Source organism: Diorhabda sublineata, chromosome 4 (genome assembly GCF_026230105.1).
Source record: "Diorhabda sublineata isolate icDioSubl1.1 chromosome 4, icDioSubl1.1, whole genome shotgun sequence".
Taxonomy (NCBI): domain Eukaryota; kingdom Metazoa; phylum Arthropoda; class Insecta; order Coleoptera; family Chrysomelidae; genus Diorhabda; species Diorhabda sublineata.
In genome coordinates, this window is record NC_079477.1 from 20,093,873 (window position 1) to 20,117,573 (window position 23,701).

At 31.5% G+C, this 23,701-nt stretch overlaps 1 protein-coding gene and 1 long non-coding RNA gene across 13 annotated transcripts in view; one reads left to right on the top strand and one right to left on the bottom strand.

Annotated features, from left to right (window-relative positions):
• The window catches only part of LOC130442468 (uncharacterized), a 501,073-nt gene that overhangs the window by 351,910 nt on the left and 125,462 nt on the right, over positions 1–23,701 (top strand). For 2 of the 12 annotated variants that reach the window (XM_056776600.1, XM_056776601.1), the window contains exons 1-2: positions 7,516–7,795; positions 7,956–8,254. The exons of 5 other annotated variants lie outside the window; for them this stretch is intronic. In XM_056776600.1, coding sequence (XP_056632578.1) covers positions 7,585–7,795; positions 7,956–8,254 — 510 coding nt within the window. In that variant the 5' untranslated portion in view covers positions 7,516–7,584. Of the gene's footprint in view, positions 1–7,515; positions 7,796–7,955; positions 8,255–23,701 lie in introns of those variants that run through there. 5 more of the 12 variants (XM_056776603.1, XM_056776604.1, XM_056776605.1 and 2 more) reach the window with 5 other exon arrangements.
• On the bottom strand, positions 1,137–4,324 carry LOC130442469 (uncharacterized). The gene is made up of 3 exons (XR_008909776.1): positions 3,584–4,324; positions 2,027–2,760; positions 1,137–1,168 (listed from the first exon to the last, which is right to left on the bottom strand). It is a non-coding gene; the product is annotated as an uncharacterized LOC130442469 (long non-coding RNA).

Sequence of the window (23,701 nt, forward strand, 5' to 3'; positions counted from 1 at the left end):
ATCATGATCCAACACATCAAATACCTTGGAGTAATCCGAGGAGACGGATATGACAGCCTTCTGCTTATCCAATGCCCTTATTATATTGTCAATGATATTTAACATTGCAGTTGCTGTGCTATGCCCTCTACGAAACCCTGACAAGCAAGGGAAGAAGATTATTTTCCTGTAAAAAAGAGTTCATCTGGGTTTGCACTGCTCGTTCGAGGACTTTTGAAAGTACTGGTAACGAGCTTATAGTATGCAAATCTTTCAGCTCAGTAGGATTATGTACTTCAGGTACAAAATCAATTTGTTTCAGATTAAAAGCTGCTACTCAAATAGATATTATTTGGAAAAGGAGAATGATATAGAAGAAATAAAATGATGCTATTCAATGAAGTGATATGCAAACTGATGAAGGGATGATGGCAATTCCAACATCGTCGATGAAACTAACTACATACGGATGAAGCAATAAATGATATGTGTGAATAAGAGCCTGAGACTACTGTGATTGAGATTACTACACAGCATAACAGAAATAAAATGGGAAAATTATAAGTACATGGAAATAGAAGAATATCAAAGAGAGGAAACAATGATTTCGTCGGTGTATACCAGACATCATTGTTTGAAAAAAATAAATGCTTTGGTAAATGAATTATTGGATTAATACATACTTTGGAAAGGTATTTTTAGCCTTAAATCCCCTTCAGGAGTGGTATTCGGCCTGTTAAAGTATATAAAAACTGGGACTCAGATGGGATGAACAATTAATATTGAATTGGACGCCATCAGCTTTTTAACGAACAACGTTAAAAATCAATAAAAAAAGACCGAAAAGCTGGAAACATCTAATGAATTAAATTAAAATAAAAATTAAACAATCTAAAACTATTCCCGGACACAATTATCCAAATTAATATTTATTGCTAAGAACAATAAAAAAAGTTTCAGCAACAAATAAATTTATTGAAAAAATATTGACTGCGTATCCAAAAGAGCACAATGAACAAAAGCAGTTACAACATAAAAACAACTCAGACTTGTTTATATATTAAAGATAAGACTGGGACTTATCTATGAAAATCCGGGATGGTTCCAGCTCTCAACTGGTTTCCCAAGATGTTAGAGTTGAGGTTGAGCTTATAGTCTGGTGAAAACTCCCAACCTGGCAGTTGTAGAACTGCGGGAAAAAAATATAATGACGAAGGAAACGTGAACACAGATTGAAATTACGGAAGAAAGAACAACTAGGTAGAACAGATTTGATCAAAAGGAGCTTATGCTCTAACATATAAAAAAACTAAAGTTATATTTTTTAAAATATAACCAAACAGGAATCTGTTCTATTCTATTCGTTCTGTTCCCCAAATAAATGGAAAATACGAATTCATATGAAAACTATCATACAAAATTTGCTTAAAACAAAAGAAAAATAGTATTGAACAATTGAATTGATTTTCAATTATAGACTTTTACTGTTTACATTTTCAGTAAACGTTTACATTGATTTCAAAACGTGACTTGCCCTATAAAAGTTTTCATGTCAAGTAAAGTGAATTTATTTAAAAGTATTTCCAAGTATTTGCGAATATTTTATTGTCGGCCTGCTACAAATACCTAAAAGCTTTCAATTTCACAGTTTCCAAACTCGATTCGTTCTCCACATTAGACACTTTCCCTCAGTAATATAATGCATTCCATTGTCGCCTTTGGATCCAGATAAATAAACAAAAAAAATAAAAAATTCTTCTAGTGATGATTGTTTGATGCGAGCACGAACTAGTCGTATCTATACATTGAACTGGTTTTTAGATACTGAGTCGAACTTTCAATGGCAGCAGAAACAGGAAATTTTTATTTTATTAGGCATGTTTTATGGTCAAACTATCATTAATTTCGGGAAAATATTAAAAGCTGTAATAAAGCACAAACTTTGTACTAATAGAATTTTATAAATATTCTATGGGACAAAACTGTTTTAACAAACTAGAGATGCAAAATATAGTGGATTACAATCCCACTTGTAAACCAAACTTACTTTATTCAACAGACGTGAATGATTCCTCTTCTTCTCAATTTTTCTAGGTACACGCCACTTTCGCTTCTTTCTTTAGAACAGTACACATGATTTTTTGAAACTTTGGGTTCCTTGCCACGTTCCTATGTATATATGGAATATCAGGTTTTTGGAGTTTTGGTAAACCATATATTTTAGATTTTAGATCGAGAATTTAACTGATACTCTCATATCAGATGAATTAAATGAAGCTTTATCTTTAGGTCCCAATTTTTCACAAAATATTTCTATTGACAAAGAATTACCTGTGACAAATATTTTATGTAATATTGAATGCAGCACCAATCATCTAAATAACGACATTCAAAATAAAATAAGATCTGATATTTGTGGTATTATTACTAATTTCAAAAATAAATTGAAAAACAAAAGACAACAAAACAATACCACACCTCAAAATATAACTTAAACCAAAGAATTATAATAACAAAATGATGAAATTATTAAACGATAAGACAACTTACAAAAAAATTAAACAAGACCCTGCGAATTCTTATCAAAAACAAAATAATACTCTAATTCGGTCTTGGGAAGAACAACTTTTTATTTCGCCATCAGACGCAAAAAAATTGAAAATTCACAATGCCTGCTTACCTCCTAAAATATATGGTTTACCAAAACTCAAAAAACCTGACATTCCCCTTCGACCCATTTTTTCAAGTATTCAAACTCCTCTCGCCCTATTATGTAATTATCTGAAAATTATTGTGATAAAAATTTAATATCAAAACAAATTCTATATCAAAAACACATGGGATTTCAAAGAAAAAATTAAAAGTAGCAAAATCGACAAAAGGTAGATTTACATCACGCTCTTCAGAGGAGTCGTAATTCAATATTCGTCGAGGCAATAGCCAGGAAAGTAGTTGTTTTCTCCTTTGAAGAACGACGAAATACATTTTCGAAATATTGAATTTCTAAATTATTTCAGAAGTGAATAGTAAAAATGCTTTATTTTGTATTTGTAAGAATTGACGCAATGGAGATGTAATAAGATATAATTTATCAAACAATCAAAAGTATAAATTAAGTTTTATACTGAATCTCTTAAAAAAACCAATTTTTTGAAAAGTAATATCCACAATTTATATTTTTTCCAGGAAGAAATTGTTTATTAGAGTACGTACATCAAAGCATTAGCTTCGGCAAAGTTCCAGGGTCAATTTCATGTGAAATGCCCAGCGTATAGAAAGTTCGAGAGTATTTATTAAAAAGGGTTGCTAGTTGAACTTCTTGCGCATTTATGAGTTGGTACTTCACGTTTTCATTTCGAAATGATCTTCCACTGCCAAACTCATTAACGGTGCATTGTTGTAAAATTAAATAAGTTATAGACGTTAAATTTTTAGTTAAACAAAAAAGTAGTTGCAAAACTATCAACAGAAAATAATATTAAAAGAAATTATCAACGTATTAATCAGAAAAAAGCAATACTCATCAAAATGGGAGTCGACGAGATTATCTAATTATTTTGCCATTGAAGGCCGTAAAATAAAATATATTTTTTGAAATACTTACGTTTTCAACACAATTTCTCTATAGATCATTTAGATCATTGTCAAATTGCGATAAACTTGACATATGTTTCCAATCACTATCGCACTTAAAGTAGGTAAATAATTATATTTGCATGGTTCTGGTTCCAACTTTTTCAATTTACTACAAACCATTTATATAGGATTTAACATACAATAATTCGGGGGCAGTCTTATAAAGTGTAGCTTAATAATCCTTGAATATTTTTGTCGATATTGTGGGATACTGCATGATAATATATAATAATTAAGTTGTCAAGTTTCTTATGTTTAAAAGCAAACTCAATTGAAACACGCCGCAGTGTCACTAAATATTTAAAGTCATAATCAGAGTATGTATGCAATTTCATGTTCAACTTTCGTACTAAATTGACTTTATAAAAATTATGCACTCTTCAACGAATATTATCATTAGTTGCATCGTTAGTTATCGGTTAACTTTCTTTCGATGTAGTGTGTGCTCTATTACATCCCCTACTTGTACAACTCAATAAAATATAGTACATGTTATTGAAGTTAGTTATATTCCATGACACTTTTTACCTTTTGATATTGAACAACGCTTGTTTTCATTATTCGACACTGTATCGTTTACCTCAAAAGACTGCCTTAAAACGACAACCCCAATTAATTTAAATAGTTCATAATAGAAACTAAGCACAAAAAATAATTACTAAAACCGTAAACTAAACTAAGATCCGGAAACCAAAATGAAATAATTATAACATGCATTAAATATAACATTACGAGCCGCTACTGTTAACAATCGATACCGAATGAAATATTTGATGTAAATAATCGAATATCTTCAAATAAGAATAAAGTATATAAAACTTATGACTATGGATATTTTCAATGTCATCGACGGATAACTATCAGTCATACCAGCTTGTCACAAATCAGTGTTTAAATGTACATATAATAAATCATCCTAAACATATATCAAGATGAGTCAGTACTACTCAAATGGATTTTAAATATTTCAAACGGATAAGTTTTCAATTTTTGTGTGCGATGATCGGATATGGAAAACTGGAATATTATGAATATAATACATTATATAAACAATATACGGATGTATATTGTTTATATAATATTAATAATAATAAATAAATAATAAATAATAAATAATAAATAATAAATAATAAATAATAAATAATAAATAATAAATAATAAATAATAAATAATAAATAATAAATAATAAATATTAATGTTCACGACCGAACTAAAAAAATTGACAAATGGATGTACTACTTAGTTCGGGCAATTAGTTTTAAATTAAACTATTCGAGTGCTGAAAGTTTTGATTAAAGGGAAGTTTATGCTTACTCGAACAGGAATCCATACTATGATTACCACTATACTATCATTAAAAGGATCACCGTAATGTTTATGTACAGGCATATGCACTATATGACGTCGCGATGTAATTAAAATGTGAAGTAAAATGTTCTCTGTATAAAGTTTTATTTTGAATCCAAAAGTAATATTTGATGTCTATATATGTATTATGTTTCGAAATCGCTTTGATTTTAGGTCTCTTCTGTTATAAATTCTAAAATAATAATAAACATAAAAGGTCTAATAAATATATATATATATATATATATATATATATATATATATATATATATATACGAGTCAACTGATATTCATGAATGTTGGCATATATATATATGTAATTTGGTCCAACAAATCCAACAAATGATAGGATAGTTATTATTTGAATTAAAACTGATCATCAACGTTGATTGTTGTTATTAATTGTAGTTTCCATGAGTCTGGAGCAGCTGGCGCCTTAAGCGAGTTTCTTTACAGGGACCTATAAAATTTTGTCCTTTGCACCTCATAGATGGCGCCACATTTTAATGTGATATATTTTCTTAGACTACACACTATACATGTCTTATTTTGCCTACACCTACTACCTAACGTCGCTTTTTTCAAATCATTCTTCATTTTGTCTTCGTTGCGTACATTACTTCGAATATTTTTTTTTACTTCTAACTTACAGTTATTCAGCGAAATTCATTCACATTACAAATTCAATTACTATTTTTAGTAAAATGCCACCCAAAAAATCCAACCAACCAAGAATTCGCACAGCTGAAATTCGTGCACCATAACAGCGTGATTAGCGTCAACAAGAAAATGCATTGAGAACTAGGATGGCACATCAACAACACATTGATTTATATAGAGAACAAAACCGAGAAAATATCGAACCAACCGCGCAGTAACACGTGGATCATTTGTTCGTCTTGCATTTAATTATGAACCAGACATTAATTACTCGGCTGATTCCAAAGTTACTATTGGTGCCATGGACAAAATATGCAATTATTGTCAGGCGTTAAAATTTCGCAATGAAACATCCAGCATATTGCGCATCAGGAAAAGTTGTATTGTCACCACTCCCTACTCCACCTGAACCTTTGAAATCCCTTCTTTCTGGCATTTCAAATGAATCAAAATTATTTTTACGAAAGATACGAAAATTTAATTTTTGCTTCTAAATGACGTCGTTTGAAGCTAAATAGGCGCTAAAATAAATAACAAATAAATCTGAAAGAATGAAACCGTAGTTGTTAATATAATAATAACAGTTAGGTCAACTCGATAATAGCCACTAAACAGAAAAAAATATCACAAACACATAAGACCCTGTAAATACGTACAACTCCAGCTTAATCTTAGTGGCCAAGAAAAAATTGATTCCAGCGTGACATCATGTGCGAGGAGTGTCAAATTTGATCATACCAGTGTATGTACCTATATCAATAAAATTTTTTCTTCAATTACAGTTCAAATCCACGTATAGAAGGAAATGTTTGAAACTATTTTAGTAGAGTAAAAAAGTATAATTCCATTGGATATTTAAAAAAAATACCTCAAAATTTTATAACTTACCTATTAAATGGAATTAAATATATGCTCTGCTTACTGCCTCTTAAGTTTTTTTAGTTTTCTATCTCTCTCCTTTATAATATCTTATGCCGCCTTGCGTTCAAACTAAGAAATTTGAGAGTGATATCCACCTTTTTCTCGTAAAAACTTTTTAATAACAAGTAATTTTCTAAGTTTCACAATTCCAGGAAGAGCCGACTTTTCCACTATAATAAGAGATCATTTGTCAAATAGAAATGATGAATTAATTAGAGATTGTGTTAGCTTTGAGTAAATTCGTGAATTTCAATCTGCTATTTGTAAGTAAGTTGATCTAATATATCACAAAGAATCATAAAAAACTATGTTGATTATAAAATAGATAAAAAATTATTCTTATCTATTTCCGCTAAGCACGCTTATGTGTAGTTTCAAAATCAATGGCTGTAACCTTCAATAACGTTGTTGTCAATGTTGCCAGAATAAGATTTTTTCCGTTAATTGTTGGTCTATGAGTATTTCAATGAAATAGAAAAAATATCGAATAAGATTGTTGTTAAATTAAGCGGAAATATTGAATAATTTCATAGTGACTAAGATTTCTGTTATTGTATTCCACTGGTTTCATTGATAAACGCTACAATCATCTGGATTATTTGTTCCAGTTGTCAAAAGTATTTTCTTTATTTTTATTCTCAATTCAATAAGCCCGAATTTTTTTCCACTGAAGTATTCGAATATTTTTCATTTGAAATAAAACATTTTTCATGACTGAGGCAATTTGCCTATATACTTCGATATTTGACATCTGCATGAATTATTTAATATGATCATACGTTTTATAATTAGTATGGAAGTACATTCTACATATACTTTTTATCATATATCCATATATTTATTTAGGTTATTTTCATTCGAACATAATTTTATCACTTATTTTTAAGAATTAAATTAATTAAATGTGCACATATTAACTTTGGCAACAGTGTCCGCAAGACCACATGCTTTCATCTTCTTATCCTTTCACGCAGTTACATGAATGCGAAAATAATTACGTTGTTTGTGTTGTTTATGTGTTGGTAGAGTAGGTAGCAATAAATGTTAAAGTGCGTGAGTTTCCAAAATTTTAATAAAACTGTAATTACGTCGAACTGGCGTTCCGTTACAACGTTAGACGGTGTTTCACGAGTGAAAATTAATCGTTATCGTTCGTGTATCCACAGAATATTTTCTATTCAACTACATGCTTCTGAGCAGGATTTGAAAGAAATAGGTCAGGCAAATTTATTGTTGAAGTGTTTTTGTTCAGGTGAATCGTTATTACTTTTTATAATCCTTTGTTTGGTCAATATATTGCAATAATTTGATGCACTAATAAGTGAGGTTAGGTTACTTTTGAATGATTTAATCAGTGGTATAACATTTTATTTTTATTGGGGAATAGATTATAATTAGTATATTTCCAATAGATTCATATAATAAACGTACATTTTTGGAAAGTAGTATCTTAACGGGAAAAATGAGTAAACGTAAAACTGAAAATATTGCCGAGTCAACAAAATCTGATGTAGAAGCAAAAAGTTTAAGATTAACAGAAATTACAGAATCTGAAATTTCATACTCAAAACTCTCAGAACATGTAGTAGAAAGGGAAGAAAATAATGAAATTTCATTGGATGATAATACCAAAAGTACAAATACTGAGCCAGATGAAGAATTGCCAAGATTGATCAAAGAACATTTAGAAAGTAATTCTAGCAAACCAAAGGTTGGTGGTTTATTTTAACTTTTTGAAAATATATTTTCAGCTAACTACATATTTGAAAGATATTTTGTCATTGATACATAAGTCAATAGAAGCCAAATTTTGATAAATGTATAGACTGATTCATAATGATTTGGTTTATCATTGTAGTACCTACTTTTTTGTTATAGAAAAATGGGTTCAATTTTAATTTCTTCTTTGGGGTGAATTTTTTCTATTTCTTACTGCTATTCAGCTATAATTACTGTAGTAATAGAAAATAAATTTAAATTAGATGAAGTGGTTTCCATCTTTCAGATTTTTTTAATCACAAATTTCTATAACTCCGGAAACAGTTGAAGTTAAATGTATAATCAGTTACTGCTACGCTTTTCAATAACCTAGTACTACTAATATATTAGACTAAAAACTTGGGATATGATAATCAATTCACAAGTTAACAAGATTGTCTGAAATTTATATTATGTCTCTTTGAACCCGTGTTAAGTTATCCAGGGATTTATAGATTCCTAGAAGACCACAAAAAAATTATTTAATTATCACAAATTTTACCTGATTACAAAACAATTAAATGAGAATTGTTATGGGAGTATTCTCTATAACGTTAAAAAAATTCATAAACTGACGTGCATCGTTCGTTTTGAAATCGAAGCCTCAAATTTTTTATCAATTTTTCTTCAACTATTGCAAAATATGCTCAATAAGTAATTTAATCACAAGAAATTGTGATGTAAGTATTTTTTATGACAAAAAAAATTCATATTCGCTGACGCCCAAAGTTCCTATTTAGATCGAAGCCCCAAAATTTTTACACATTTTCTTTAACTTTTGCAAAGGACACTCAACAAATAATCTATTAACAAAAAAGGTTCATGTCAATATTTTTTATAACGTCAAAAAAATCCATAAGCTTTTAAGTTTGAGCCCTGACGTGCATCGTTAGTTTTGAAATTGAAGCCTCGAAATTTGTAGATGTTAGTTTGAAAAAATGTTGTACCTTTCCGTCACCTACGGATGATACTTACGCGGGCGCGAACGAGAAGAGAGTTCAATTTTAGAAAGATCGATGGGCGTCAGCCCTCAAACTTAAACAAATAATCTATAAGTACTATGTAGTCAGTACTAATATACACCCAAATTAACCTTTTAGAGTTTTAAATTATTTAAAGAAAGGCCCCCTTTACAAGTTGGTGGTCTCGCAGCTCTTTCTGGGAGGAAGGGGGCACTTCTCGTGAATAACTCCTTAATAAGTTTGCAATTTATACTGGTCAATACTGATTTACACTCGAAATAACGTCAAATGAATCAGGGTGATTCATTAAGAATGTCCAATCTCTGAACTGTAGATTCTAAACCTCAAAATATGATGATTCTGCTCAACAAGCCTTATGCAAATATTACTAGTTTCCGAGATAAATTAAATTTTGATTTTCGGAATAATTTTTTGTTTTCACAATTTCTCTTTGAAAATTGGCAATTTTACGTTTTTTGGCATGAGCAATCATAATTTGCACTCTAATTTAACATTAGACAATTAGACATTTAACAATAGAGAGCGCTAGTTACACTTGTTTGTGTTAATTAAATCAAAGTAAACTTTTTTTGGGCTAAACTTACAACTAAAATAATAAAATAAATATTAAAAAGCGTTAAATTCTACAAAAAAAGTTACTCTTTGATTCGTGTAACTCAATCGGTTATTAAGTTATTTGCTCTAAATGCCCACCATTTACTTCAATACACTTTATGATCCGCTTTCGTAAAGATCTCTTAATATCAAAATCACATTCGTGAATTAAGCCGTGGTTTAATTTTTCGTTTTCTGTTCAAGTAGGCTTGTGTCACTTTTAGACAGTTTGTGTAGAAGCAAAAATTGGATAATAATAAGAATAAGTAATACATTAGTATACCATTTATTAACAACTAGCTGACCCTACAGACTTCGTCCTGTCAAAAAGATTTGTAATGTGGCAGTTTTTGTGCCTACGTATTTTAAAAAATTCTCCTGAACAGAACCGTCACCCTGGTGATAGGGCGTTGTGAATAAAAAATAATTAAATAAAACATATATAAGGATTTAAAAGTAAGTAATCGCTTTATTGTTAATCATGTGAATCATAAATAATTATTATTATTATCATTGTAGTGCTTTGTGGTATACGATGTTTTTTGTTTGATTACCTGGCGCATAGATAAACAAATCTGATGGTTTTCCAACACGGGAACAGGCAACATACAATTGACCATGTGAGAAACATGGGTTTTCTAGATTAATACCACAAACACTTAATGATTGCCCCTGGGACTTGTTTATAGTCATAGCAAAAGCAAGCCGCACTGGAAACTGTAGTCGTTTAAACTCAAATGGCACAGTCGGAATCATTGGGATGCGCGGTATGAGAACATCTTCTCCTTTATACTTTCCTTTGAGTATAGTTGCTTCTATCACATTGTTTAGTAATTTTTTTATCGCTAACCGTGTACCGTTGCAAAGACGCGGTTGGTTGATATTTCGCAACATTATAACCACCGATCCCACCTTTAATTGAAGATTGTGAGGTGGCAATCCTGGCAAATCCAGCGAGTTTAAAAATTCCGGTGGATAGTTGACTACATCATCTTGATTAGTAGCCGAATCAACTGATTTATATATCCTCAATTCGCCTGTAATTTGTTCTTGAATTTTGAAATTTAATTCATTTACATCTATGTTTTTTGCAGCCAGTATAGCTCGTTCGCTCAACCAATCATGGTTTCTGTAATTTTGAGAAACATCTGGAAACACCTTCTGAATAAGTTCATCTTTTGATTGAGTTAACTGACAAAAACTTTGAGGAAAGTTAATGCAGCCAGTCAACATGTCTATAGGTAATTTGCCATTACCAATGTCAATGAGTTGTTTAGAGAATATGTTTCCAGATTGGTCATTTTGCAACTCGACACGCATATTCTTGCTTAAATTAAGTACTTTGACATGTTTCCACAAATTGGAGGACTTTAGACATGCATTGAGTTCATCAGCTGGCGTTGATCGTGGAATCACTGGCAATGTTTGACGAAAATCTCCTGCTAATAAAATCATTGCACCACCAAATCGGTTATTATTGCTCCGTAGATCTTTTAAGGTTCTGTCTAAAGCCTCCAAAGATTTTTTATGTGCCATCGTGCATTCATCCCAAACAATCAATTTACATTGCTGCAAAACCTTTGCCATTGCAGAGTTCTTCGAAACGTTACAGGTTGGAGTTTTATTGCTTTGCATATTGCTTTGCATATTTAATGGCAATTTTAGTGCTGAATGGGCTGTTCGACCACCTTCAAGCAAAGTTGCTGCGATTCCCGACGAAGCGAGTGCAAGTGCAATTTTATTATGTGAGCGAATTGTTGCTAATATTAATGAAATCAAAAAAGTTTTTCCTGTACCACCAGGTGCATCTAAGAAGTAAATCCCTCCAGTTTCATCATTTGTTACTTTCATAAGAGTTTCAAATACATACTTCTGTTGTTCATTTAACAGTGGAAGATTTGTTTGAATTAATCCTTTCAAAGCGTTGAGATCATACAGTCTTTCTCGATGCAACTCTTGGTTAAAAGCGTCATGCATTGGACGATTGGGCGCGGTCAGGCCTAATTGAATTAATAGTTTGTTTGACATTATCAAGCACATGTCCTCAATTGAAATCAATGCTTCATTGTAAATTTCTTCACTGATTTGTATATTTGGATTTCCCATTCTATTCCGTATTTGATACAAAATATCATCACACATATAATCTTTGTACTTGATCCACAAATCAATTGGGTTTGATGGGAAGCATGTAGATATGATTATAGAAAACAATGTTCGTATTTGATGAGCGTGTAATGATATTACAGCATCATTGAGAGTTTGATCCCAATGAGCGTCATTTTCAAGTAATTGCAAACGTTGACAGGCTTCTCTGTAGGATCCACACAATTCACCATCAACAGTTCGTAACTGTTGGAATGATGTTGCGCCACGTACATTGACTAATAGCAGTCGTAAATAAAAACATTCATCATTGCTTGGATGTACTGAATAAATCCGGCCAATCGCATCGGTGGAATATACATCTGTATATCCTGGAACTGGTTTTCCTTGTTTCCGTCGTATAAATCTCCTTGAGGATTGATTCCAGGTATAATATTTTGGCATTTCAGAATATAGCAATGTTTGTGCGAAATCATCGTTTTGGCATGTCTCAAAAAAACTGGTTAATGTAGTAGATGGTGGCTGAGCAGCTCTTTGTACTGCGTTCTGTGTTGTAAAATACACTCTTTGTCCATTTTCTAAATGCACAGCTAAGTGAACAACAGAAGGGTGTCTCTCATGAATAGGAAAAGAAAATATTCGCCAAACTGCTTCATTACTACTGACATAGCGGCCCATTTGGTATTGGGTAACTTCATCATTGGAATTCTCTGCACCAATTCCAATCACAGCCATATCACTCCCTTTGGTTACATATTTGCAAATATATTTAATTGATTTCACTGAATGGCAAGATTCAACGTTGATGTGTGCTTTGAATGTCTTTGATAAAATGGGTGAATATGGAACAATCCAACGATTATCTATTTCAATATCTTGTTGATTTAATTTGACAATTGTTGATTTTCCATTGTCTGCTGTCGATCTGCGACGATACAATGGATAACCGTCATTACCAGTAATTGTTTCCGATATTAATGTCCGTGGATATCGTTTTGAACATTTACCATCCATCATACACGGTGAATTTTGATTAAGAGTTCCACAGGGACCATGTATCATGTGTTTGATAACTACCTCATGTAATCCAGGATCTACTTGTACATCAGGGATTTCAACTGATATCACTGCATCAACTTCATTTGGCCTTATCTTTTCAACCAACCAAATCAAAATGTGTGCATGTGGCAATCCTCGTTTCTGCCACTCCACAGAATACATCCAGCAGCGTGTCTCACCAAACACATTATGTTTTACGATGAAATCCATTAATGATTTCAACTTTTGTCTAAAGACTCTGGCTGTAATATTGCCCAGAGAATAACTCCTGCTTGATTTCTATCCATTGCGGATTGCATGTAAATGTGATGAACAAATCTGCTGTACCATAATGACGAACATACGACATGGCATCTTGACCATATTCGTGCATATGCCGAGGGCTTCCGATGTATGTTGCTGGAAGAATAGTCATCCGACCGACATTCTGTGTATTTCCATCAGTATTAATCGCATCTCGAAGGTGAATATACTCTTCAGATCGGAGTTTGGTTTGATTCAACCTGATGAATGTTAATCTCTCCGTTTCAATTTTAACATACATGTCAACAACATATTTGTGATGTAATCGCCGACATTTCAATATGTGATTATCTTCATTTTCCCGAATCATTAGGCGGTATGAATAATAGTTCATTGAACTGACTTTTCTGTTGGTTTCAGAACCTGTAAATAGATTTTGTTTTAATAACATTCAAATATAAAATTAAAATACATAATATAATGACTGAAATATTATCGCCATAGCTAAACTAATATTTTAGTTACCTGTAATGGGATTTATCATTTTTGTTGAGAAATCGTAGCCATCTTCACCTTGCCAAAATATAATGGGATATTGCAGTGCATCATATGAGCGGTGTGTTTCCTTTATACGTTGTAATTGATCATTCCGATGATGTAAAACAATATCACGGGATTCCAAGTTTTCTCCAACAACAACGATAACAACTTCATCAATAGTTGGTGCATTAAAACGTCTTGTATGTTGACCTGCAGGTGTTTTATCAGCTCTGATTACAATTTTGTGATTATCGGATGGCATCAGATCCAGGGCAGTTTTAAACAATATAATCAATTGATTGTGTTGATGAAATAAAGTTTGTAATTGTTCTATAATAGACCTCTTTACTAAATTGTTATGTGCACAACGCAGATCAATTTCTTGTGGTGAATTGCCCATAAAATAAATTTGCAGGAATTTGTTGTCGCTATCTGACACTGGTAACAGTGAACCTGCTCTGTGATATATTTGCCCTTGTATCTGTAAATAAGAAAAATATTATGGTGTGGTATAAATTAATGGATTGTCAGTGACCAAACTTAAATAATATTTGATCTTAAAAAGTATATATTTAGTTTTAACTAATATCTATCAAATATATAAAATATAATAAAAGTGTCACTGAAACTGAATCACCATATAATATGATGACTAAGTGATATATTTCGTAATGATTAAGAAATTGAAGATAAGTGACACATCTTAACTTTCGTGACAGAAAATTTTGTTCGCTAAAATAATTATGAGTAACTGCTATAATACATACCTTGAAAGTTGGCATAAAATTTTCCCGAACTACATTTGTTGCCCCAAATGAAGTCATTTGAAAGCAATTGTTATATTGTTGGATATGTGTCAAAAAGTGTATAGAATCTGTTCCTATTCCTGAAACCAATGAGTACAATGGTTCTGGTGGTGGATCCAATGGTATCAATTTCACTTTACCATTTGCGCAACACAATCCATTGGCTTCGTTTTTGTATTTTAATGCCTTACAGTGTGAGCAAACCGAGTTCATAGAACCAATAATAACACATTGGTAGTTACTGTAGTCAATTGACACATCGTAACTGAAAGCAGCTCGATTCAAACTTGCGCGATTATTAGTTGAATGTCGCGCTCGCGCTTCACGCGTTTGTGATATCCGAATTCTTTCACGTTCATTTCCGTCGTCACGTTCTTGTGCAGTACGATTAGATCGGTAATTAGCTTGGTTTGTAGCATTTCTGGTTCTTCTACCTAAATTGCTTCGTCTTATAGGAGGCATATCAAATATACATTATTTTTTCACTAATCACGAACTAATCAAACACTAACTAACTAAACACTCTGCAAAAAACACGATATACGAATTTGTTTCGTGTATCAGTTGACAAAAGCAAACTCAGTAGATTAGGTAACAGACAACTTTTTTTTTTTTTTTTTTAATTTGATATAACTTGAAGTCAAATCCTTTTAAGCCGTACGAATTGTTTTTTTTTAGCCGTACGAATTGTTTTTGTTTGGATATTAAAAATAATAAAACACTGTTGCTAACGCGATTTTTGTTTGACTGCTGTAATGACGTGGAAACTGCTGCATTTTATCTCGCGTGCCGAAGCTAATACAAAAGAAACGCGAGTTTCGGAACGCGACATTAAACTCCTCCAACTATGTATTCTGTGCTCCAACGCACACACACATTGTTTTGATAGATATGATCTTTGACGTTAGGAACACACCTACATTGCTTAGACAACAGTGAGTGCTCAAATTGACTACGTTTTAGTTACAAATCATTTGTATGGGAAAAAGAAAAGAGCTATTTTTAGGGTTTTTCCAGCAATAATTCTAATTTTTCTCGCCGTAAAAACCATCCTTGAACTTTATAGATTTAGTAATTAACAAGTGTAATAGTTATTTATTAAATAATGCATAGGTATAACGATTTTTTCAATAATGAGATGCGCGATATGATTTGTGTGTTTGCTCAGTCAAATTACATATAGTGGTCCAGCTGCGGCTCGAAGATATTCACAATTATACCCAAACTGAAGGCAACCCAATTACAAACTGTACCGAAATCTTTAAAACCGCTAAGGTGAAACGGGGTCTTTACGCTCTAAAACTGAGCACGGTGCTACGAAAAAAATCACTGCCGATAAGAAGATGAAATTTTAATTTGTGTTACGGAAAATCCAGATATCAGTATTCTCCGATTAGGAAACAGATATAAGCCAATCATCTATTTTTAGAATACTAAAGAGGGAAAAATTGCATCCATATCATTACACTCCTGTTCAGAATTTATTACCTCAAGATTTACCTAAGCGTCTATAGTTTGCCCATTTTTTGCAAGATAAACAAAATTTTGACCCAGATTTTCTGTATACAATTCTTTTTACTGATGTGGCAACATTTACCAGACGAGGAATATTTAATTATAAAAATAATCCTTTGTGAGATTCTGAAAATCCACATGCTATGAGGGAAACACATTTTCAGCACGAGTTTAAGGTTGACATTTGGTGTGGTGTAATATGTGGTTATTAAATAGGTCCTTTTGAACTGCCAACCAATTTAAATGGACTTCTTTATTTAGATTTTCTTTACAAGTTCGTCAATACTTAGACGAACAGTTTCCGCATCGATGGATTGGTCGTGGAAGTGAGTCACCAAGAGGCCCTGATTTAAATACTTTGGATTTTTCAATTTGGTCGCAAATGAAGGCATTAGTTTACAAAGAAAAAATTACTTCTCTTTCACAACTGCAACGGAAAATAGAAGAAGCCGCGAATGTAATTAAAAATAATAGACAAGGATTATTTGATATTAAGAGATCTTTACGAAAGCAGATCATAAAGTGTATTGAAGTAAATGGTGGGTATTTTGAGCTTTGAAGTTTTCGATTTTTGTTTACAAATTTGTTATTGTTACATATTTAAGGAATAATAAAATTTTTTATGAAAAAATTAAAATTTATTGAACTTTTTAGAAGTAAAACAATATAATAAAAAATAAAAAAAATTGCGTAAATTAAAATTTAAACTTTGAACACCCCGTATCTCGGAAACTAGCAATATTTGCATAAGGCATGTTGAGCAGAATCATCATATTTTGAGGTCTAGAATCTACAGTTCAGAGATTGGGCATTCTTAATAAATCACCCTGTTTATATATATATATATATATATATATATATATATATATATATATATAAACAGGGTGATTTATTAAGATATTAAGAATATATATATTTGTGACAGGAAAAAATTTTGGCATTTTATCTATGTTGACAGATAACAAAATGTCAGTGATAAAACTTTCATTGATTTATAAAAAAGATGACAAGTAATGCAGCAACAATCTGTCTGTACATTTTGTCCAGGTAGGTGTTACTAGAATGACATTGATAAATCTATTGACTGTAAAACTTACTATCTTCTGTAATACATGTTCCTAAAAATTCTTGTACTTCTAATGTTATAAAAAATATAAAAAAAAAATTATAAAAATGTTATAAGCTGACGCAATATCTGGTCAGAATGAATATTGAAAAACTAGAATGACAAGTGACAATATGTACTCTATTAACTGAAAATAATGTGAACTACAACCCAAAAATAATTGGTTAATGGATGTACAATATATTGGAATTTTTCTACTACTCTCCTTCCTTAAGTTTTGTTCTGAATGAGTATGCTACTGAAAACGAATTACACTCGGTATGTAAATATTGAGTTTGTTTCATCATGTTCATCATACGAGTCACTGGTTAAAGCCGCTTATAGGTTTTACTTTCGCATCATTTGAATAGGATAGACGTGTATCATTTATATCTTGTATTTTACTGCATAATATATTATGTTGAAAATTCTGATACTTTTATCGTCCCTTTTGTGGTACATAATTTGCTTTTGACAGTCTTAAAAATTTATTCAAATATTCTTGAATTCCGGTAAATTCTAGAGTTCAGATGAGAGTATTTGTTATTCTTCAACGGACAAACTCCCGAAATCAATCTGTCACTACTATTAGTACAAGTATTGTGTGTGATCTTTTTATGTATTTGATTTTTTCATAACCTTAAAACGTTTAATATTTATAATATATCACATAAAAAAGTGATAGGACCTAAATTCCAAATTTCGAGATAAACGATTAATGTCTCCAGAATTTATACGATATTACCAGTAATAAACAGTATATTATTTCATCTATTCTTTCTCAAAGGACTATAAAAATTGTCGAAAGAGTCCGCACTGCAAAACTGATATATTAAAATATTCCCAGATTTAAACATAAATATAGTGTATTTGGACGTAACTTGGTTTGACACACACGGTCAAAGTAAAATATGTCTGTGTTGATGATTCCAAAAATAGTGTCTCGAATACTCCTTGCTCAAGGGGTAAACGAATAATTCCTATTCATTCTGACAGTAAAGATATCTTTGTACCAAAAGCTTCGATTTCATATGTTAAAAACATTCCCCAATCCACCTAACAGCTTCCAATATTAAGCAATATTTCCAAGTCAAAAAAGAAGAAATATTATCAATCAAGAAAATCGAATTGCTGTACAGTCCTTGTTTAGCACCCAATGATTTTTTCTAATTCCTTCAGTTCAAAACTAAATTGCGAGGTCAACGTTTTTCTACACCCGAAGAAGAGGTTGATGAATTCAAATCACATGTTTTGTTGGTACCTCAATTAAAATTGAAAAAATGCCAGGACAATTGGTTCAAACGCATGCATAAGAGAATTAATCTTAATGGAGAATATTTCGAAAAACATTGAAGCCATATACCATTATACATAATTCCCATCTCCAGGAACTCCAACTCACTGTCACTTCTCTTTAGTTTAATAACATGATTACAACTTCCTTTCCAGTCGAAGTTAATCTTAGCAATCTCAAATTTCAAACATTTTTTTTTAAATCTTCCAATTTATAACTTACATTTAATTGTTTTAAGTTGTTCTTAACGGTATCCCATATAAGTTGTATTGGATTTGGATCGGCTAAACGCAACACAGTGTGACTATGTCCGCGTATGAGTTAATCAAATTTATACTGTGATGAGTAGATAGCTGCATGCCATCGCCGGCACTGGTGATAACTATAAAAGATGGTGGCTCGCTTCAATTATTATTGGGTAGCTATGAATGTTCTAGATATATCTGGAAAAAGAACTTGATTATTACTAGACACTTCAGTAAGTTTCTAAAATGTTTTAAAATCATTAGAAGAGCATATAAGAGGTACGATCCCACAGTAAAGGAGTGGATTGAATATTGGCGGCGAAACATACACGTAATCTTTGCGGTAAAAAAGTGATATATAAAATGAAGTGTCACAAACGATTAGGGAGTTGGCAGGTAGATTTGGTATCAGTTTTTCTGTACTGAATTCATTTCAGATTTATATCTTCTGTAAATTAACATTAGAAATAAATCTCCTTCAACCTCCAGCATGTACTTTTATCAGTCGTTCTCTTTTTGCAATGATCATAAATAAACTTTTCTTACAATAGTATGCCCACCTTCCGAATATTTATGAACGCAGGTTTCATCATCCAACAAAAGGCCTATGTTGGTCTATAAAATATCAAATTTGTCTGAAAAATTTCATTCCTAAATCCCTTATTTGAATTTTCCAAATTCAATGTTTTGATTGCTTCGTATTTTGTATCAAAAATAAATTTTACAAAGAAATAGTCTTGGTGAGGTTGCTGATACAGTAAGATCCAAATCAGTTGTAAGATTTTGTTCTAATTTTTTGATAGCTTACTCGATAGCTTTCTATTTTATGAAAATCGTGTACTATTCGCCAGATTGTCCAGATTTGATATCGGAGTAAAGATATATTGAGTGCTTTTTTAAATTATTTCCAAATTGTTAATAGAACATAAATAACGTAAAAGTCACCATTCAAAAAGTCGACTAAACCCTGATGACCTTCAAAAACAGAAAGTCTTCAGGACATAATGGAGTCTATAATGAACAACTAAAGGTGGCCAACATCTCATAAGAGAAGTTACAAATCTTACCTGAAAAATTATTCTTCATTGTACATTACTAGACAGATGGGGAACTAATACAATTATAGTTATGTTTAAAAAAAGAGATAAACAAGATTTGGCTAACTACGGACAAATTAGCTAGATACAACATTTAAACAAAATTAACTCGATCACAACAGTAGAAGACCAGCTGAGCTGCCAGGTTTCAGATCAGGAAGATCCTGCGTAGATGTTTATTTATCCTACAACTACAGGTTGAGAAATCCATAGGTATAATCCAGACCATCGAAAACATATGCTCAGACAATCAAGTTCAGGCTCGCATTAATGGTAAACAAACAAAACCCATACCAGTCCCTAGCGGTATCAGACAAAGAGATTCACTCAGTCCCATGTTATTCAACATAATGGATGAAATCATAGTAACTCGGCAAAGGTTACAGAATGGGTGACAGAGAAATCAAAATCCTGTGCTATACCGATGACGCCATGATATGTGCCGAAAATGAAAATGATCTTCAAAGATCATTAAATATTCTTAATCACACAGAAAAACAGTAAAATATGACTATCTCGACTGAAAAAATCATATGCATTACATCTAAGTAACCAATTACTTGCTAATTAGAACTAGAAGATCAAATAATACAACAGAGAATGAAATACAAGTACCTCGAAAGTGACCACCAGTTAGGAAACGTAGAAGAGGTAAGAGGACAAGTAAATAAGGTTGCGGGATGTCTTCAGAACGTAGTATTGCGGAACAAACACCTAAGACAAAAAACAATAGCACGAATTTAAAAAGCGACAATCAGACCTATAATACATACATTAGAAACAAGACCAGAAACATCAAAAACGAAACAACTCTTGTTGATCACAGAAATAAAAATTCTTGGCAAATCTCGGAAAAAACACTATTAGACCGAGTAACAATCGAAAATATCAGACGATTATGTGACGTAGATAACATTAAGGAATAGGTAACTTAATGTAAAAAACAATGCAACCAACATAAACTCGGATGGCAGACGATAGACTGGTAAAAATAGTAAAGGATAAATTGTATTTATCGACTATATATAGAAAGGTAGAAAATAACAATAATAATAATAATAATTATCATTGCTTGATAAGGTAAATGGAAAAATTGCAAAGAAGCCATGGAATTTGAAGAAAAAAAGACTTTTTCCATCAGGATAACGCACCATCTCACATTTCGGTGATAGCCATGAATAAAATTCCTGAATTATATTTCTAATTAGTTGATCATCCACCGTATTCACCAGATCTGGTCCCAGGCGACTATTTCCTGTTATCTGACCTCACAGTTTCTCTTGCAGTAGAGATATTTTTATCAGACGAGGACGTTTATTTTTAGGGGAAAGGTGGAAGAATTAAAAAGGTTATAGCATCGCTAGAAAAAGTGTATAGACTTGAAATGAGATTATGTTGAAAAATAAAAATGATTATGGAATGGTTATAGCATCGCTAGAAATATTGTATAGACTTAAAATGACATTATGTTTCAAAATAAAAATGATTATGGAAATAGAATGAGTTATTTCTTTTTCAGACTGCAAACTTTTCAGACAACTCTCCTTTCAATCAAATTTTGCCTTTTTGAAATGATTTTTTCGATATAGCTTATTGAAACACCTGTAACAAATAATAACAAATTATATATGTTATCTATCTACAACTAACTTATTAATGTTATCTTTAAAAATGATAAAATATGTCGAAATTCATCTACACGAATTGGGAAAAACCCCCATATAATGCGAACATAATTTGTTGCTGCTTTTGCTTCTGATACTGATACTATTTTTCACTGTTAACGAAGTGTCTAGTTCACCCTCTTTATTTTTGAAACAGTGAAGCATGTTGAATATTATTCCTTTTGTTTGTTCTTCGATAATAGCATTTTTTTTCAACACTTTTCTATTGCTACACAGAAGATTATTCTAAATTGGTGTTAACAATATAAATATGGGCAGAGCTTGACCAATTCCAGGTTCTGCGCAACTTCTTCCTAGGTGGTACGTGCTATACAAGTGTGTTTTAATAATTTGATAACCATCACTTCACAATATTTTGTGTTTTCTTTTTTCAACTCTGTTTTCATTAATTTTTCCCTCCTTTGGCCACAAGCTTAACTAAGAATTAAGTCTTAGCCTAATATTCACAGTTAAAGCACATATAAGTTTCTTTTATTCGTATATAAACTTAACAGATGCGTCGGGTTAGAAGTTTATTATGACCGCCGATAAGTTTTTTGGTTTAGCTCAAGTAATTTCAATTCGATAATTTTGTATCAGTCACGTACTTCGGTAATAGTACTAGTTAAATTTCGTTGGTCAACTATATAATCGGCAACATTAATTGTATCCGATATTCCGAATATGGACTGAAGTTACACTTTGTTTCGAATATGTTCAGAAACTTTGTTAAAATTTCATTGTGGCAAATTTCAGTTGAAACCTCCTTTATCGAAGTTACATTGCACAGATATGAGATTGAAAATAATGTTTCTTGTGAAGAACATATTTATTGAAATGAAACTAGTCGCAGATTAAAATCATAGATAAAACAAAGGGTCGCTGATGTCGCAAATTCAATTCTAAAGATTTTTTGGTATTGGCTTCTAGAAGCCAAATTGCCAAATGTACATTTCTGTTCAGTAAAAAAGCATACACTTACATTTTGTCTGCGTAAATCAGAGCTCTACTTAATGTCACTGTCATTGTCAATAACAGATAATTCAATGATTAATTTGAGTTCAACTGAAGTGAAAGTGTACTTAATGCCTCTTCAGTTGAATGAAATTCAGAAAGCTGCCATTATTGCCAAATACCAAGATGGCTGTTCTTTCTGAAGATTGTCAGCTCATCTGGGTCTTAATACGAGTACCGTAGCCATAGTACGTGAAGAAGCGAAGGGAACAAATATTGGTAAACATGGCAACAAATGTCGAATGAATTTTACACACCTAAAAAATTGCAAAGTATGTCCCAATACTTGTATGATATTTCAATAACAGACGTGAATATTTTTGTTTAATTTTTAATTGTAATATATAATATTGTATTATTTCCCAGATTAAATAGAAAAATCTTGCTTTAATACATTTTCATTTTTTTAGATTTAATTTTCTGATAACTATAAAAACAACCAATATGTTTATAAATATAGAGTAAGTTTTATGTATGAAACGCCTCGATTATCTCGAAAACGGCTTGTACGATTCTTATAAATGTTTGTGCGCCGGTATTATGGTAGTATTTATATTGTTGTCAGATCTTTCCTTTTTCCGGAAAAATAACTTTGTTATTTCAAATAGATCACCCTGTATATTTTTCGCTATTCAAAATCATTAAGAAATACTTATTATTTTTCATGTAATGTTCCCTATCCCTAAATGCTAAAAATGTTAAAAAGATTAAAGAGTTTGAACTGTTGTACAACCCATTTTAGTACAGGCAAATAAGATGAAAGTAAATAATAAGTAAAATTTGTGCTCTTAAAAGAAAAATTGTTTTTCTCATAAACTAACCACTTTAACCTACAAGTATTATACATTTTTGAAATCAGCTCAAAGAGGAGTATCCAAATTCTACATAAAAAATATGAAAAGTAATTTAAAATAATAAAGGGGATGCTGCTAGGGGTGAGGGGGTGGCTTTTCCAGTAAGTTTAAATAAGCCATAATGCTTGCCCCTTCCAACATAAATTGACGTGTTTTTGGATTTTTTCTAAATACCAGTATTACAAAAGTTATTGAGGTGGATACTTTTATCTGAAAAGCTATGTATATATACAGTATATATACTGTGCTATTTATTATGAAGTTGCAATAAGTATTCAAAA